Source organism: Vicugna pacos, chromosome 4 (genome assembly GCF_048564905.1).
Source record: "Vicugna pacos chromosome 4, VicPac4, whole genome shotgun sequence".
NCBI classification, from domain to species: domain Eukaryota; kingdom Metazoa; phylum Chordata; class Mammalia; order Artiodactyla; family Camelidae; genus Vicugna; species Vicugna pacos.
The window spans coordinates 39,317,977-39,338,064 of record NC_132990.1 but is presented as its reverse complement, the minus strand read 5'-3'; the positions used below and the strand labels follow the sequence as shown (position 1 = coordinate 39,338,064).

Genomic DNA, 20,088 nt, shown 5'->3' with positions numbered 1-20,088 from the left:
CCACCACCATCACCCCAAGTAAACATTAGTTACATTTCTATATACGTAGGAATTTGAACTTAAAATTTGACGTAACAAAGAATCCCTTATACTATACCAATTCAAATGTGTACCACCTAAATGGAAGACAAAGCCACAGCTATCTATAAATGCTTTAAAAAAAGAGAGAGACCTAGGAATGGTGGTGATGATGATGATGATGGTGAAGCAAGTAACGTTTACTGAACACGGACACGTACTGGGCACTGGGCACAGCGTTCTATGTGCCTCATTTTATTTGGGGAAGGCAGTCTATTACAGGGGTTAAGTATATACATTCTTGACTGAGACTGCCTGATTTTTAATTTAGGCCCCACCATAAACCAGCAGTGGGATAGGCCACATATTATTTAACTTTTCTGTGACTCAGTTTCCCCTTACATAAAATGGAGAGAGTAGTTTTACCATAGGGCTATCGTGAGGATTAGCATTTGTAAAAACACTGCCTAACACCAAAAATACTAGTGATAATAATAATGATAATGTAATGGTCCTAACAGACTTGTCAAGTAGCATTGTAATCCCTGTCTACGTAAGAGTAAACTGAAGCTCGGGAAATTTAAATATCTTGAAAAAGTAATCATTCAACTTCAGCTCTGGAGCCTAAATTCAAACCCAGGCAGCAGCCTCTGTACTCTAGGTCACTGCCCTCTGTATGACAGAACTCTCCATTCACTCTGGAAACGCAGAGCAGTAACAGCCTACAAGTACGTCGAGAAGGTAGCAGTAAGTGGACCCACAGCATGGGGGGCATGCAGACAGGGAGCAGAATTACAGATGCCTCTCCTGTTCGTCACTGACCTCTCCAGGACACTTCAGTCCTTGGGGCTTTTACTGTCTCCACCACCATAAAATGAAATAGCAGTGTGATTTCTTCATGTAGTTAAATTGCTCAATCAAGTAATATTTCTCAACTATCTACTATGTTAAAGAAACTCTGCTAAGCCTCAAGTCCAAAGAGAAACGACATATGCTTGTCCTCAAAGTGATTATAATCTAGTCGAGGAGATTAGAGGTGAGTGAGGACATCTGTGTGTGCGTGCGCGCGCGTGTAAGAGAGACAGAGACCCAGACAGAGACAGAAGGAGCAACTTCATTCCTAGTAATTCACCCAAGTGAAATCAAACACATGTTTACAAAAAGGATTGTATAAGATTATTTATAGAGGATTTATTCATACTAGCCTCAAATTAGAAACAATCCAAATACTACAGGAGAATAGATAAACTGTGGTATATCGATACAATGGAATTCTGTCTGGCAATGAAAAAGACTGAACTACTAACATACACAACAATATGGGTGAATCTCAAAAATATGTTGAGTGGAAGAAGCCAACACAAAAGGGTACATATTAAGTGATTACATTTATATGATGTTCAGAAACAGGCAAAAGTAGTCGCTGATAGAAATCAGATGAAGGGGCTAAAGAGTGACTGGAGGCAGTACAAGGGAACTTTCTAAGATGATGGGAATGTTTTATATCTTTTTTTTTGCCTCATGTTAATGTGGTTGGTTTTATATGAGGCTTATAACAATCACAGAAAGATTATGAAAAACAAGGAAAGTTGGTAATTAACATTTTTTAAAATTCTTGATTCCTGAACAAAAGAGATAAAACTAACAGGAAAAATGACATGGATGATGAAGTAGAATGTTTTATATCTTGATTGGCGTGTTTGACAAATAGATATATATTTGTCAGAATTCATCAAATTATGTAACTAAGGTCTGTACTTTACCAAATTAAAATGTTTCCTATAAGTCAACTACAAAATAGTTTTTTTTAGAAAGGGTCTTGAATACTCAATTTAGTGAAGTAACATGTACTTGTTAGTCTATAGCCGGGGCAGGGGGGAGGCGGTCATGAGACATTTTATCCTGGGTTTTTTAATTTTTAAATTGGCAGAACAGAATATTGAACCTTGGGTTTAGGAAGAAGAATCTGGTGGTGGCAGGCACGTGTGGGGCACTCTTCCAGTCTCTCAAGCATGAGAGCATTTCTGACTAAAGATTATGGTGATGGAAACACAAAGGAAAAGGATAAATACGAGGGAAAGTACTTGATCTTTTATCAGCTCAGGGTAGCAAAGGTGAGGAAAGAGTAGGTTTTGAGCATGTGCGGCTGAACACATGACATGGAGTACAGAGAATTTAGAAGGAAAGTCCATTTTGAGGGAGGGGCAATGTCATACTAAGCCTACAGTGAAAGTATGGCTTCCAAGTCTCCAAAAAGCAATTGAAAACATGGGATAAGAGGACACAGAGTTAAAGATGATTATCAGATCTGAGAGTCTCTCCTCTATAGGTAACCTGAGAAGTTGGTGGTGCCAGAGATTTCTGAAGAAAGAACAAAACTAAACCTTGAGTGGGTAAGGGATAGCTCAAGTGGTAGAGTGCATGCTTGGCATGCATGAGGTCCTGGGTTCAATCCCCAGTACCTCCTCTAAAATTAAATAATAAACCTAATTACTACCCCCTGCCAAAAAATCCCTAAACCTTGAGCAGGACCCTCCCCTGAAAGAGTAAGGCTGAGGAAGAGGTCATGCTCAATCTAGTCATTTTCAGGAGGATAGAGAGATGTGAGGCAGCAATGAAAGGAAGGGGTACAGGACAGTGACTAGTGTCAAAAACCACAAAAGCCAAAGACTGTGAGAGCTCTCCTTTCCATACAGTGGTGGTGGAGACACTTGATTTCACAAGGGTTCAGTCCTTCATTATCTAAGCACTAACCAAGCCTCCAGTATGTTTTAGTTGCTGTCCTAGGTGCTGAGGAGAGAGGCATGAACATGAAAGACAGGTGTTGGAGAAAGGACTGAGCAAAAACTACTTGGTAGTGAAAGTTAAAATGGTGACACTGGGGAAGAGTGAAAATCCCTTTTTGTTTTCCATGTAGGAGAAACCCAAGCACGTCCTAAAGGTAGCAGAGATGAAAAAAGTAGAGGAGATAACGAAGGTACAAAGTCTTCAGAGGCAACTGGGAGCAAAGCTTTATTGCATTTGAAGTCTAACTTTCACCCAGAAAACCCAGCAATCCCATTTAGGGAACAGAAAGTATTACGAAATGCTTATTAACAGAAACAGTCACATAATCAAAGTTATATAGTCCAGGATTATTACAGATAAAATGCAGGCATGTGGATTATCAGAGCTGCATATGAGATTAGAGGTAACTGAGTCCAGCTACTCATTTTACAGAGAGAACAAAAGGAAGCTTGGAAATGGCAAGCTCATTCATGGACCAGCCCAGCTTAGAACGCAAGTTTTCCACTCAACACATCATTTACAGCTACACTGTCACCATCAAAAGTCAAGCTGCAGGCAAAGTGGAGGGGCTTGGAGGCTGAAGCAGGAGAAGGTGAAAAAGCTCTCCTTTCTCCCTCTGCTTTTCCACTTTCCTGTTTTCACTTTACTTAATCACTATCCTAATTCCTTTAGAAAATCTCAGCTTCCCCCAGATGAAAACCATCAATTTTTGGTTCCAAACCTGTGGTGCTAGCTAGGCTATATCAGAACCTGAGGAAAAAGAACAATATGTGCCCCTGTGTACACTTATCAGAACATCCACCTGTCTTTTAGCCAGGTGGAAAATGTTCATTAAAGCCCTACAATCAAAACATGTGACTGTCCTTATGAAGCCTGAGTTACTCAATCTGCGCACACACTCTTGTCCACCCTCATCAACATACCCTGCTGGGGATGCGATGGTCCCATGGACCTGAGAACCCAGGGCTCTTTGAAAACCACGGTATCGCTGCACAAAAATGCAAGGGTGTGAAACAAACAGTATCTTGTCCTTATTAAAAATTTTGGTATTTTGTTCATTGCGGGGTTTTTTCATTAATTTTGATTTTTAAAAATACTGCATTAAACTATTTATCTTGAATACTGAGTTTTTCACCCTCCCTACCACCTTAATTCTGGCCCTCTCAACCTCTCTCCAGTCCGTGGTCACAGCCTGATCCACTCCTATCAAAGTACTGCTCAGAATGCTGCAGTTGTAATTTTCATTAAAAACAAAATCCGCATCGTGCTGAGACAGACCTGTAGATACACTGACTCTATTAAACAGACTGTCAGAGACATCATATATTTTAATCCCGACTTGAAGAAATTCAACAGTACCTATGTTATGTGTTTGATATAAGAATCACTTTGTATTTTACGTATGATTTTTCTTCAAAGATTTCAGCGTTCCACTGAAGTTTAAATTTTTTCTTACTTCATCAATTTTCTGTGTGCAGTGCTTACAGGTCCGTTGGTATCTGCATTTGTTTGATGGGTTTAACTCCAAAAGCAGCCTCATAAAGAGGGACAAAGATATGAAGACTCCCAGATGTGTTCACCCTTCTCACCATTCCCCAGCCAGTCCAGCCTCCTCTCACCCCCTCCCAACCTCTGTCTCATCCACTCCCAAGCCTTCTTCTAATACCTCACAGCAGAGGCACACAAGAAGATGACTTATAAATGTCAGTTGTTCCCCGGAATACATGAAACATGAAAATCTAGCAAAGGGAGTAGGTGGTAACGGCAGAAGTGACTGAGATGATCTCTATGCCCAGTGGATTCATATGCATGCCTACTGTTTGCATGCTTCTAACCCCCAGAGAAGCAGCAGGGAGAGGGAAGGAGGAAAGAGATGTGAGGATAAATGTAAGTGCAACAAAACTTTAGGGCCAGTCACCCTGTCTCTCTAGACTGACCAGCTCCTCTGCCTCCAATCCTAAGGGGGAGCCCAAGTCACAGATCTGCTGCAGTGGAAGAGGCATCCACCATTACTTAGGACAATCCTTTTGCGAACAGCCTGGGAGATGAGTTCCAAGAGGGGAAGGGGCTTGCTTTCCACCCAACAGCTGCAGAGTTGTAAGGTGAGGATGCACACCAGGCGGTCTAATTTCCTAGTTCAGTGTTCTTCTCACGACATTATTCTGAGGCAACTTCCTGAGTTATAAAAATGTTTTTTAGGATGAAAATTATTTTCATTGACTTTGGAGCTTTTACTGACTTTGGAAACACACTTGGCTTGAAACCAAGTAAAATCTTTGAGTTTAAAAAATAGTATTCCCATTTCTGTAAGACAAATAACCCAGGCCAATCACAGGAAACACATTTGGTACAAATATTAAGAACCACTAAATAAGTAGGAACATAAAATCAAAGCTCAAATGGAATTTTGGAGATAGGTCTTCCCTAACCATTCTGTTAGAGTTATTCCTCCCCAAACCTCCCCACCTCCCTCCCACTAGTTTATTTCTATCATGCTCCCTCTTTATTTCCTTTACAGAAGGCATCACTGTCATGCCTACGAATCTGTGTGCCTGTTTATGCCCCTGTTCCCCATGGGCTGTCAACCCTGTAAGGGCCAAGACTTTGTAGATCATTTTCACCTCCAAATCCTAGTCTTGCACATAATAAGCTCAATACATATTTGCTGAAGGAAAAATGAACGATGGCAGCCTGTAGTTCTCAAAGTTTCCATCCTTCAGCTCTATGTTCTCTATTTACCTTCTCTTTCCCACCTCACCCTCTGAAAAGAAAAAAAAAAAAGCCTGTCTCTCAAGGCAAGTTTGTCATTTGAGACTGGTTAGTGGCATCAAACACAAGGAAAGAAGTTGGCTTTGACTTACTGGTGGCTCAGTTCTCGTATTTCGCACGGCTTGAAGCGCCATTCTCTGGCCAGCTTTTCTTGTTGGGATGCTTCTTCCAGAAACACTATCTTTAAAGAAAGAAAGAAAAGAATCACCAATTAATGAACCATAGTCATTGATTGTTACTAAATCTTAAAAGAGATTATGCCATAGCTGAATTTTAAAAGGTATTTGATAATAAATGGGATAGAGTTTATGGGCAAAAAGACAAGTATTCGCCTTTGCTTGCCCAAATAAGTAAATTGCATGAAATTTCCCCTTTTCTGCCATTCTATAGACACAACACTTCCAAAATTCTAATTTGAAGATTCAGGATATTAAAAATGGCTAATTGGTATCTATTTCTCCACCACCCCCCCCAAATAATTAAGGGAAACAACTGTTTATAGAAAGTGTACCTCACTGCAGATGAATGAAAGATTTTTGTTAGGATATTATAGGAAACCCAAGTCCAGAGCACAGAGCACATATATCATGGGGCATTTATTAACACTGAATATAGTTGCATGTAATTGCCTGACAGTGGAATCTTATCAAGAACTATGTTGATGTTCTGAAGCTAGACATCTGCTATAAAGAGGTATGCTGTATTTTTCTAGCATTGTGCATGAGACACTAACAGAATGATCTCTCACATGGGGCTTGTGAACCTGTAACAGGCGGGAAACCTTGGATGGGTCCCAGTCCCTCTTGTTCTGGTCTCCCCATCTGCAAACTGGGACTAACATCAGTATATACTTCACAGAGCTACTGTGAAGACTAAATATGATTATTTCAATGAAGAAGTTAACACATCCCTGGAACATGCTAAATGCCAGATATATCTATTGTTGATTCTTTTTTAAATAAAGTGTGATTGCTTTCTCTATAAAAATGGATTGAAAAGCAAGAAAGGACAAGGAAAAATGAAAGACATATACAGGAAATAGCCTGTTTCATTTTTAAATGCAATATTGTGAAAATAAATGTTTCATGGAAAATAAAATATTGAAATATGGTATATAAAATGTACTAACAAATTAGAAGCAAAGCAATATACTCTGGAAAAAATTGTGGAACAGAAAATAAATACTAACTCGACTCACTGATGATATCCTTTTTTTTAAAAAAAAGGTAGGGATTTCTATCAGAAAAGAAAATTAAAATGTAATTCCTACAAATATGGACAAGTAATTTGATGATTCTAAAAATATATTAAATCAGTCAATGTCAAAGCAGAATAAAAAATTAATTAAAAAAATCACAAGAACAGAATTTATCAATATACCCCAGAGCTGATTTACCATTAAAGGCAAAAGAAAAGAAAGGAAAGGAAGGAAATATTGGTAAAGTACTACACTCATATATTTGAAAGTACATTTGAAATAAATGCTTCTGAGGAAAATATGAACAATCAAAATTTATCCTGGAGAGATAGAAAAACTGCATGAACTAGCAACTCTAGAAGAAACTGAGGAAGTCTTACTAACCTTTCAGGAAGGGTCATGGTTCAGAACCATGCTGTCTAATAGAAATGTAATGCCTGTCACAAATGCAAACCACATTTATAATTTTAAAATTCCTAACAGCCACGTTAAAAGTGTAAAAAGGTACAAGTAAAATAAATTTTAATAACATATTTTATTTAACAAGATAGTGGCCATGAGAAAAAATTATCATGTCAACATGAAATCAGTATAAAAGTTATTCATTTTAATTTTTTGTTGGTACTTAGTCTTTAAAATCCAGGGTGTATTTTGCATTTAAAGTACATTTCAATCTGATTGAGAAATTTTCATTAGAAATACTTCATCTGTATATTTAGACTTTATATATTCTACCAAAAAAGTGGGCTCAGAAACCCTGGTTATCCTCAAAATACTAAAACACTGGGAATCGATTTTTAAATGAGAAATTGAATTTAAAATAAAAATAAGAAATTGAAAATTTAAATTCAGTTCCTCACACATATTAGCTACATTCCAGGTGCTTATTAGACCTTATTAGTGCATATTCAGAGAATTTTACAGCAAAGTTCTTCCCAGCTTACAAAGAACAGACAATGCCTGTTAAGAGCTCCAGCGCATGGAAAACAATGGACACCTCTCTATTTCCACAGAGCTACCACAATTCTCATACCAAAAGCTGACAAAGAACACACATATATAAAAATGCAGATATACAGAGAATGAAAATTATAAGCCAATGCCTTTTGTTATTTAATTATTAAAGAACTAATTAATGATAAATATAGATGCAAAAATAATCCCAGTGATATACTGGCAATAAAAAGCAAAAATACGTTAAAACAGTAATTCAGCATGTCTGTAGCATGTAAGCCTCAATTATTTCAACCAAGCAAGATGTATCTTCAATGAACTTATAGCTGATGTTGAGTAGTTAGGCAAGGGCCCATACTCCTCAGAGATGGCTGGAATACATCTACCCTACCCTCTTTTCTGTTTTCTTCAGTCAACATGAAAACTGGAAATCACCTGCTCCTCAAATACACAGCAGGGAACTTGACCTGCACCATTATCTTCACAAAGCTCTACCTCCTTGTCCCCAGCCTGCTTCCGCCCCTCTCCACTTCACTGTGACCTCTTACTGTCCATCCACTAACAGCAAACCCCCCTATGTCTTTAATATCTGCTCTGAGTTTTCCCCTCCTGACCACTGGGAGGAACTGGGAAGGAGGGAACTGTCCTTCCCCAAGGACACAGCCTTCTCTACACTTCTCAGATGGCAAGTATTCATACATTAGGGTCAGGCAATGAGGTTCCATATGCACCACAGCCATTTGAAAACCATTTTTCCTGCAGCTTCTTGTAAGCATAACAAAACTCCTTTTAAGACCTGCTCCTTTCAGCTTTCAAGGCGTCCTTTCCCTCTCTTTGTTGTTCTCCTTTACCAAGCTTTCCCTCATTGTTCAAATCTTGATACCTGCCCCATACTCCTCCCCACTGCAAGTCCTGCGTTTATTCCCAGGCACAACAACATGGACAGCCCTCTTGAGATCACAGCACCTATTTCCATGAACTCACCTTCAGTGATCTGTTGATGAACAAGTGAAGTTTATGAACTTCACATCGTGACCACACCTTGGACATGTGCATGACCCATAACTGCTCTACCTCTAAAACCACGGACCCACACAACTGACCACCATTTATTTCCTCTTTCCTGTTTGCCACTTCAGCTATTCCAATCAACCATCCACCTTCAAAAGCCCTCCCTTTACTTCTTCCTCTCTACTTTCCCCGTCTATCAACTGTCTTTTTTCACCATTTTCCTTGTCCAGCTTAAACTCACCAGCTATTATTTCCTATTTCTTACATCTTTTAGTTAACATACATGTGGTAAACTTTCAACACGGACTGAACCCAGCCCTGCTTCTCTGGGCTGCACCTGAGGAACCAAGCAGCATTGCAGGAAACACATCGCATGGTAAATAGAATATCCATGATCATCAGGCTTAAAGGGGCTCCAACCAACGTCTGTGCCTGGCGCCCGAAGACATTTTTCCAGCACTGTCTTCACTGTCAATAAAACTGACAGGAGACCTAATTGCTTATCCACTGATCATTAGAAATATTTTTTAGCAATACATTAATATATAATTTTTATGAAATAACTCAAAAGGAGTTCAAAGAACTGAGGGATATTGCTATAATAAAACTCCACCATTCCCATCTACTTGATTTATGTGAGTATGTTTCTCAATATGTACATCTATAAAAATGAAAAATAAGAAAAAATTAATGCTGCTCCTATTTAATTCTACCAAAAAATAATACTCATCCATAGATTTACTACCAAGTTGGAAGAAACAAATATCCTTTTTTTATTTTACATCTAACAAGTAACTTTTCAAAATGTGTAATACACATTTAAAATTTTTCTATGGTCCTACGAAATTTTAAATATTTAAATTTATGCACACAAGTTTTATTGCAATGGTTGAGCAATAAAAAACTTTCAAGTGTAAAACTATATTGTATTTGCACAAATTCTGTAAGGAAAGGAGAATAGAATTAGTAATTCTAGGAGAAAAAGGGGCTATGTAGCATTTCAAATCATTAATAAGGAGCTAGTTCATGATTTTTTAAAAATAGATTAAGGTATATATCAAACCACTATGTTTTGTTTCCAAGACACATTTTAAAAAGTAATGGCACAGCTTAATTTTAACTCACATGTGTTTACAATTTGCCAGAAATTATAAGCTTCATACATTTTTTTAATTTAATAGAAACTACAAAGATCTTTTTAAAATGCAAAAGCATACAGAATTTTTCAAAATTCTTTTAGGGGGCACATTAGTTTAAAAACGTGAAGAGTATTTCTGTTGTCAGCTCTCCACCATCATGATTTAAAATCTACCCACTTACGCCAAAAATGTACATCAAATTAGTTCAATGGTGAAAAGTTGCAAACAATCTCAAAGTCAATCAAACAAGGAATTGGTTAAATATGACTAAACACTGCAGCAATGAAAGGTATCAGTGAAGACTTACATTTACTGAATTATCCTTGACATAATCTTAAGATTTTTCTAAAATACAGGTTACTGCATAAAATGTACAGTATCAAATTTTTTATAAGAATATGGGATACGTGTGTGTGCGTTGGGCTGGGTTAGGCTGGGTTGAGTTGGCATGTCTAAATGTTGACAGTGGTTATCATCTCTTTATAGTAGAACTTGGGAGTAATTTTTGCTTTCGTCTTTATAGCTTTTTGGATTCCAGATTGTTAATAGTAAATGTTCTATTCTATCTAAAACGAAGTCAGTTCCATTTAAAATGCATATGAAAATGTAACATAAAAAAGATAGAAATAGATAAATATAATCTGTAATTATAGAGCCTCTTATGGGGGAGTTAGGACACACAGATATAGATATGAATCAGATAGGGGAGGGCATAATGGCAGTGCCATGGACCTCACCACTTCAGAAAGAGTGGTTCAGTGGGTGTGGTCAGTGAAGGTTTCAAAGAAAAAGCAGAACTCCTACAATGATGGGTAGGACGTGGGACTTGGTAAGTAAACGGGGCTGGAGGGAAAGGTATGGAAGGGTAAATAATGACAAGAGCAGAGGCAAAGAGGCAAAAAACTATAAGCTGTATTATAGACAGACCTGTATTTTAACACCAGAGCCTGCGTTGGCAAGAACTTTAATTCACAAATCAAGAGCTTAACAGGCTTTTTTCTTGCTCTTATTCATGTATTCACTCAATAATTAGTGCTTGAGCGAACCCTGTGTGAGAAGCACTATTCCAGGGACTAGGAACAATAAATCGATAGATGAATATAAGACATATTGCATATATTAGTGTGTGCTATGATGAAAAATAAAGTAAGGCTAAGAAAAAATGTGGGGTCTCTCCAAGAGGTGATGTTTGAGCAGAGATTTGCATGAAGTGAGGGAGTAAACTACTTGTATATTCTTGGAAGAGTACTCCAGGCAGAGGGAATGGCTAGTACAAGGACCTTGATAAGTATACTTAAATTCAATTTAAATTAGAGGTTTGGTGTGTTTTGAAACACCAGGAAGGCCAGTGGGATACAGTACAAGGACTAGAAGACAGAGTGATAAAAAAAAAATGAGTTGCAGAAGGTAGTGAGGGGTTTTGTAGGTCATGGCCTTGATACTTATTTTTAGGAAATTCCTAAAAAATATTTTGGAAAGTGAGTGGCAAAGTTACAAAATATCACTGGCATTTCCTGTATGGGGCAATGGCTCTCTTATCCTGATGTCTCCTGGGTGTATGTGGCTATTCATTCACTTACTCAAACATTCACCATCAAGAGTGCCTACCATGGCCCATGGCCTTCCTCTTCACAGGCACCGTCTAGGTGGGCTGTCAAGCACATATGTAAGTCATTAAAACCCAGGTTTCATAAGATCATAGATGGTGCCACCTGGCAAGAACCTTCTCATGGAACCCCCTTATTTTCCCGATGAGAAAATTGAATCCCTTATGTTAAGCAAACAACTCCAAGTACTCTCTTATTTGAAATGGGGACTATTTAGGATGAGCAATAATGAGAATGCCGGAAATACCAAAGCCAAAAACAGATGAGTAATGACTGTCAGCTAATGAAAAAAATCCCCACAAGATAGAGGTTTCAAACACCAGATGGCAAATTTGGGCAAGAGGCTTGTTGCTGTGGAATAGAGAAAAGTGCTCTTTGGGCCACTGTGAAAGAGCTTGGCCATCCAACAAAATAAGGGCAATATACATTGCAACTCATTACACAAAACCCACTCTTAAGTGTGGTGATGGTAAAGATAAAATCAGATTAAAAAAATCTCAAAGATTTCTGAAGCTTTTGGACAGAGATGAAAATTGCCGTATTAGCTAGATTCACATCAAACAGATTAATGGAAAAGAAAGATGAAGTGAGACTGCCTTTTAAAAAAATCTGTCAGCCTATAAAGGTAGAGTCAAGTGAATTCATGTTACAAAGGCACCAAAGGGTAGCATGAAGGACTTTGACCTTCAGGTCCAATATTCTCATTTCATAATTGAGGAAGCAGACCAGGATATGCGACTTGTCCAAGGTCACCAGGCAAGGCAGGAGTATCTGTTGGACTTGACCCATCTTCCCTGAGATTCTTTCAGACCTCTCTGACTACTTCTCTAATAGTGTAAACCAAGAGTCAGCACACTTTGTATAAAGGGCTAAATATAAATACTTTAGGCTTTGTGGACCATATTGTCTGTTATAACTATTTAGCCTCATCACTGTAAAGCAAAAACTGCTATGGAAAAGATATACACAAATAGGTGTGGCTATTTCCCAATAAAACTTAAGTTGTAGAAAATGAAATTTGCATTTTACTGTTAAAAAAATTTGCATTTTACATAATTTTCACTTGTCATAAAATATTCTTACTTATTAAAACTATTTTAAAATGTGAAAACCACACTTAATTCACTGGCCATATCATTGCCAAAATCAGACAATGGGCTGGATTTGACCTGTGGGCCACAGATGGCCAACCTCTGATGCAGATTCCTAAAAAAATGCATGCAAATTAAAATTGTATAATTTGAAAACCACCCCAGTGGTTTACACTAGTATTTCTAAGAAGCTTTATCTTAATTTATAATTGGCTTTCAATTGGCAACAACTTTTAACGATTTTTCCTGTAGTAACTTCAGGGCCTGATTCAAAAAACTCTTGGAAAAGTACCAATTCTGGCTGCCTTACAAGCCCCATTTTGCTGTAGAAAACATACTTTTTGATAAATAAAAGTAATTTTAGTAATTTTTATTAGAAAAATAAATCAACATATTTCATAATGGTAGGATGTCTGAGAATAATAAAAATACTAAAATGTACTTACTGTGTGCAAGACACTATCTATACACTTTACACATATTAACTCACTTAAACCTCACAAGAACACTTTGAGGCAGGCATTATTACTAGCCCCATTTTACAGGTGAGAAAACTGAGGCACAGAGATTTTTAAGTAGCTTGCCCAAGATTTACACAGCTAGTAGGTGGTAAATTTAGAATTTGAATCATAGTCGGCCTTGAGGTAAGGGCTATTAAACACTATGCTATACATTTAAAAAAACTTTTTAAAAACTGTCTTTCATGAAGAAATAAATAAAACAACTCTCCCCTTTCCCTTCTTTATAAAATATTTCTGGGTGTCTTTCTTTTTCCTTCCATTCCCTTAATACAGCTGAGGCGAAGGCCAGGAAGGTGGAGGCAGCTGGGGCTAAGAAGAGAGTCAAGACTGAGAAGGCTAATAGGGCCAAGAGAAGTGGGACTGGAGAAGATAGAGTCAAGGAGGCAGGTTAAGTGGACAGGGATGTGGCTGAGGAGACAGCCACCAGGGTCAGGAGACTGACTACATAAGAGGGTAACAAGCAAGTATGTAAATTACATGTGGATAATGAGAGCCAGGCTTCTCAGAAAGGAGTTTCAAAAGTGGAAAGGGGGAGGGCTAAAACAAATTCTGTCATGTTACATTTGAATTGGAGGTATTTGTGTCAACTCATGGTTTTTAATTTAGGCTGATCAATAAATTAACAAATAGGTAAGTGCATGTATGTGCAATGTATGCAGACAGAGCTAAGAAGGATATATATATACACACAAGCACAAGTGTATGCACACACACGTACACATACTGGCTCTACTCACAATAAATGTTATTTTTTAAAACATCAAAATCCATAGCATGTGAAATGCTCACATTGGTAATCTGTGGAACACCCAAATGACCAAGAAGAAAAATGTGTGTGTGTATCTATGTGTGTGTATGTATGTCTGTGTCTACATCTTTGTATATCCTTCCTAGCTCTATTTGCTGAAAAGGCCTAGAAAAAAATGACACCCTGTATTAATCAGCAACCCTAACGATCAGATCTTGGTTTCTATATACCATTCTCCACTAGAAAAGAACCAGAATTACTCTAGAGCTAGAACAAAGAAAAGTATAAGATAAACCTGGAATAAAATTTTGTGTCAGAAAGTGAGGAAGTGCTAAAGATGTAATTGGAAAATGGTAAAAAAAAAAAAACAAAAACAAACAAACAAACAAAAACCAGACAGGAACCATCTTGAAGAAGCTGCTGCCAGCCAAATATAGGCCAGTTTGAGCATCAGAATAAGCAATAACAGAAATGAATTAAAATCCAATGAACAGTAGAATAGATAAGCAAGATTATACTGTATAGTACAGGGAAATATATACAAGATCTTGTGGTAGCTCACAGCGAAAAAGATGTAACAATGAATATATGTATGTTCATGTATAACTGAAAATTATGCTCTACACTGGAATTTGACACAACATTGTAAAATGACTATAACTCAATAAAAAAAGTTTAAAAAATAAAATAAAATAAAAATAAAACCCAATGAACAAAATAGGAATCCATGACTTTAAATAAATGAATGAATGAATAACGGAGTGTTCTTCCCTTCAGCAAAATACCAACTAATACATGTGGAAGGAATGACAGAATTAGAAAATGAGCATTTGAAAACCATCATTGTAATAAATAATTCATCCAAAAATCATCAATGAATGTAAAACTAATGAAAATTTGTTGAGGAACAGGACAGAATATTTATGTAATTTTAAAGTATCTTCCACAAAATGTATTTTACAGAGAAAAACAGTAACTTCGTGGTGGACAAACCTGGTAAATACCACCTTAACCAAATGAACAAAGGTAACATCTAGAATAATGGGACATGAATCTCAGCAATGTTCTCCTAGGGCAGTCTACCCAGGCAACAGAAATAAAAGCAAAAATAAACAAACGGGACCTAATTAAACTTACAAGCTTTTGCACAGCAAAGGAAACCATAAGCAAAACAAAAAGACAACCTACGGAATGGGAGAAAATATTTGCAAAAGATGAGACTGACAAGGGCTTAATTTCCAGAATATATAAACAGCTCATACAACTTAAGGAAAAAAACCAACTGTTCTTTTTTATATTAGCAAATCTATGAGCGAAAATGGGCAGAAGACCTAAACCAGAAATTTCCCAGTGAAGACATACAAATGGCCAATAGGCACATGAAAAAATGCTCAATATTGCTAATTATCAGAGAAACACAAATCAAAACTACAATGAAGTATCACCTCACACCAGTCATAATGGCCGTCATTCAAAGGTCCACAAACAATAAATGCTGGGGAAGCTGTAGAGAAAAGGGAATCCTCCTACAGTATTAGTGGGGATATAAATTTGCACAGCCACTACAGAGAACAGTATGGAGGTTCCTCAAAAAACTAAAAATAGAGTTGCCATATGATCCAGCAATCCCATTCTGGGCATATATCCAGAGAAAACTCTAATTCAAAAAGACACATGCACCCCAATGTTCACAGCAGCACTATATACAATAGCCAAGACATGGAAGCAACCTAAATGTCCACTGACAGATGACTCGATAAAGAAGTTGTGGTATATTTATACAATGCAGTATTACTCAGCCATAAAAAAGAATAAAATACAATTTGCAGCAACATGGATGGACCTGAATCATCATACTAAGTGAAGTAAGCCAGACAGAGAAAGAAAAATACCGAATCACTTACATGTGGAATCTAAAAAAAAGAACAAACTTATTTACAAAACAGAAACAGACTCACAGACATAGAAAACAAACTTAGTTACAGGGGTTGGGGGAGGGAGTGGGAAAAGATAAATTGGGAGCTCAAGATTTGCAGATACTAATAAATATAAAATAGATAAACAACAAGTTCATACTGTATAGCACAGGGAACTACATGTAATATCTTGTAGTAACTTATGGTGAAAAAGAATATGAAAACAAATATATGTATGTTCATGTATGACTGAAGCACTGTGCTGTACACCAGAAATGGACACAACATTGTGAACTGACTATACTTCAATTAAAAAAAAAATGGGAAAAATCATTTTCTTGTGCCTCTTGAAACAATGCACTGAGAACACAGCATCATTCCTGCCAAAAAATGCATAACATGAGGAAACATCAGGTAAACCCAAACTGAGAGATACTCCTTAAAAAAAAAAACTATTCTGTATTATTGAAAATTATCCAGGACATAAAAAACAAAGAGACTGAAGACCTGTTCCACATGGAAGGCAACTAAATAAACATGACAATTAAATTCAACTATGACTTTGGAGAGGATCCCGAACCAGAAGGGGGAAAAAAGCTATCAAGGATATTATTGGGCCAGTGGGCAAGGTTTGAATGGATCTGTGGATTATTTTCTGATCTAGATGATTGCACATGACTATGTAAGATAGAATCCTTATTTTTTTAGGAAATACATTTGAAGTATTTAGACTGGAACAGGATATCTGTAACCTACTCAAAAAAAAATATGTGTTATGTATTGGCATGTATATATCTACATATATCTGAAGAGACTGGGGAAGAACTCAAGCAAATATGGTAAAATGTTAACACTGGGGGACCTAGGTGAAGTCTACATGAGAGTTATTCATACTATTTATATAACATTTTTCTAAATTTTGCAATGACTTAAAAATTTTAAAATTTTAACTATGAAACAGTGTATTTGTTTATAAACACAAATATTTAAAGTACATGGGAAAGTAAGGAAATGATAAACATAAAATTTAGGGTCATGGTTTCCCCAGTGTGGAAGGGAAGAAAATGGGGTGGGGAGATAACAGAATGGTTCACCATGTGTTCATTCATTATGCCTTACAGAGACATTGTAACTGGTTTTTTATATGAGCAAATACATGAGCAAAAACAAATTCTCCACTCACACTAAAAGTTATTTTTTTTAAACAGCAAAGTCTATATCACGTAAAATGTTCACACTGGTAATCTGTGGAACACCCAAATGACCAAGAAGTAAAACTAGAGGAGAGTAGAAGCAAAGAGAAAATAGAATGACACGGATGAAACATTTATAGTATTCTGATGCCAGTAAATTTAAAAGGATGTCATATTTGTCCTTTGTTTTTACAGTCAGTAACGTGCTAAACAACCATTACACGCACCTGATAATTTGTGAATGCTTTGGGGGTACAAATTGTTACTCCCTAATTTATTTGTTTCCCAAATTCAGAATCCTCTGATGCCTTAACCAATTTGTAGAATAAAGAATCTGCTTAGATAGGTGCATAATCATCACCAAGCACTCAGTCAAATTCACCACACATCTCAGAGCCAAGGTTAAATGACACATTTGAACCCTGAAATCATTAAACAAGGTAATAATTTCAGCAGCTGCCCCACAACAGGCATCTTCAGAGACTAAATTCAGCAAACGGATAATTGAGAAGGACTTTAGGAAAAGTCTCCCACTCTCTTTTGAAAGCCGAAAACTGTTATCAACTGAACATAAAAGTTTAACTCAACAGACTGCATCAGATACACAGATACAGATAAGAAAACACAGGCATGCACTGCCTCCCCTGGCTACACAAGCCTGCTCCTTTGACCATTGTTTTAAAACACAAAATCTGCCTTAGAGATCTGTTAGAGGAATTTCACCCCAAAATTCATATGTTAAAGTCCTGAACCCCCACTCCGTCAGAATACGACTATATTTAGAGATAAGGCCTTTATGGATGTAATCAAGTTAAAATGAGGTCATTAGGATGGACCCTAATCCAATATGACCAGTGTCCAGATAAAAGGGGGAAGTGTAGACACAGGGCCCACACAGAGGGAAGATGACATGAAGAGACACCAGGAGAAAACAGCCATCAACAAACCAAGGAAAGATGCTTGGGAAAAATCCCTCCCTCGTGGCCCTCAGAAAGCACCAACTCTGCCAAGCCCCGGTCTTAGACCTACAGCCTTGAGAGCAGGGAGACAATAGACCTCTGTGGTTTAAGCCCCTCTGCCTGTGTGCTTTGTTGTGGCAGCCAACAAACTAACACAAGACCCTGTGGGAGGGGGTTAGAAGACTGGTCTAAGAAATCAGCAAAGGAAGAATGTTGCAGAAACCCTCTTTTTTGTGTTTTCTGTAGGCACTTCATCTGAGAAGAAAACATACTAGACTTAACTAAAAATATCAAGAGTCTGCTATTTACTAGCTCTGTAAACAAAGCAAATACCACCTTTGAAAATATGGTAATAACATCTGCCACATCTCCTTTCAAACCTATAAAGACAAAGCATTTTTTAATGGAGATGTGGAGAACGCTGGGTGAACTGTGAAAGTTCTCCATAAACAGGAGGTATTATCAGGAGTGTTTATTTTTGATACAATATTCAGGGTGGTATTTCAGGAGACAACTGCTGACACGGTGTGCTTTGATTTCAGAAAGACATCTGATGGCACCAGACAGTTAACTTTGCTGGATGAGCCCAAAAAAGGCAGGCTGGATGACAGCAGAGCTGGAGAAATCCCTATCTGGTTGTCTATTCCTACTCAGAGGGTTGATTAATAGGATGAGAAAAGAATGGCTGGTGAGCTCTGGAGACATTTCACCGATCTCTGCCCCAGCCGTGTTCTTATTAACAGCTTAAATGTGAAAAGGACAACAATTTGGAAGGGACAGTTTGTCCCCTGATAGCATAATCAAGTTTTAAACAGACAGCCACAGGCTAAGACTAATCAGATGGAAGCTTAACAGGAAGGAATGCAAGTAAAATCTAACATTTACATTTAAGAAAAATCAAATGCCCAAGATACACGAGACTTGCTAAGAGCCAAGAATCATGAGTTCAAAATAAGCAGTATGGAATAGCTGCCCATAAAAATGGATTCTAAGGTCAAATTTGTACAAATACAGGCAGTCCTTGCTTTGCATGGTTCTCATATATATAAATTTCAGATACCATGGTTGAGTTAAATAAAACCAGCCCCTAAAAAAGTTACTATGATATATTAACTGTGAGTGACTGAATGAAGTACAAACTTGGCTTCTCGCTCTCAGTCCACAAATCATTACGTACATAACAGATGCGTATCACATGAGTGACCAATCACATCACTTCTTCCAAGGTCTGTGGTGATGGGGCACTGAGCTTCACTGCGCCTCAGTTCATCCACAGGCAACAAAGCATAGAGTCGTGCTGCCCCCTTGTCTTCCAGCAATAAACTAACATGGCATTTGACAAAAATGAGTAAAATGAATGAAAGAGTAAATTGCTTAACAAAGATGAAAGTGCAGCAAAGAAATGAAAAGTGATAGCAGAAACAGTGAAACTTGAGTCTAACATAAATGGAGTTATGGAAGAAACAGCTAATCATCAGGAATGTGGACACTGCCACCATTCAAGATACTCTAGATCTACAGCCCCAGGAACTTAGTGGAGGTGAACTGACTGACACAAATGAGGACAGTGATTTGCAGATGTCTTAGAAGAAATGACACCAACAAAAATCTTCATGTTCAAGGAACTCTCAGAGAAATACCTCAGAGATACTCATGCCATTAAGAGCTCAAAAGATACGATGTTGGAAGCTAATCCAGATTTATAAAGCAGGATGACAGTTTGCCAAGGCAAACAAAAGATGCTCACTCTGAATTACCAGTTTTATGATAAAAGGCAAGCACTGTTCAAACTACTCAAGTTTTTCTTAAAACAAAGAAAACACTTTAATTATGTTTCTAATGTTTTAAATTACAGTACATTGAGTGAACACTGGTTTCACTTTTTTTCATTTCCCCATGCATTCAGATCTGAAGGGAAGTTTTTAATGTTTTACCAGAAGTTCTTAAAGGTCTCGGAATAATTATAATTTTTCCCACTGATTAAGATTACTTTGCATGATTTCTGCTCTCATGGTTCTTTTTTGTCACCCTGCACTATTGTGCAAAGTGAGGACAACTCTGTGGTGCTCTTTTACACTTAGCTTCAAGTACAGTAGTAGTTGATCTTCAGTTGTCGAGGGATAAACTGAACTGAACTGTTTTTTACAGGAAAGTGACCATGATGTGGAAAAACCCTG

General features: G+C 37.4%; 1 protein-coding gene across 1 annotated transcript in view; it reads right to left on the bottom strand.

The window, feature by feature from the left end:
* The window catches only part of GDA (guanine deaminase), an 83,435-nt gene that overhangs the window by 38,634 nt on the left and 24,713 nt on the right, over positions 1 to 20,088 (bottom strand). Inside the window, exon 2 of the mRNA XM_006209363.4 lies at positions 5,667 to 5,755. Coding sequence (XP_006209425.2) covers positions 5,667 to 5,755 — 89 coding nt within the window. The remainder of the gene's footprint in view (positions 1 to 5,666; positions 5,756 to 20,088) is intronic.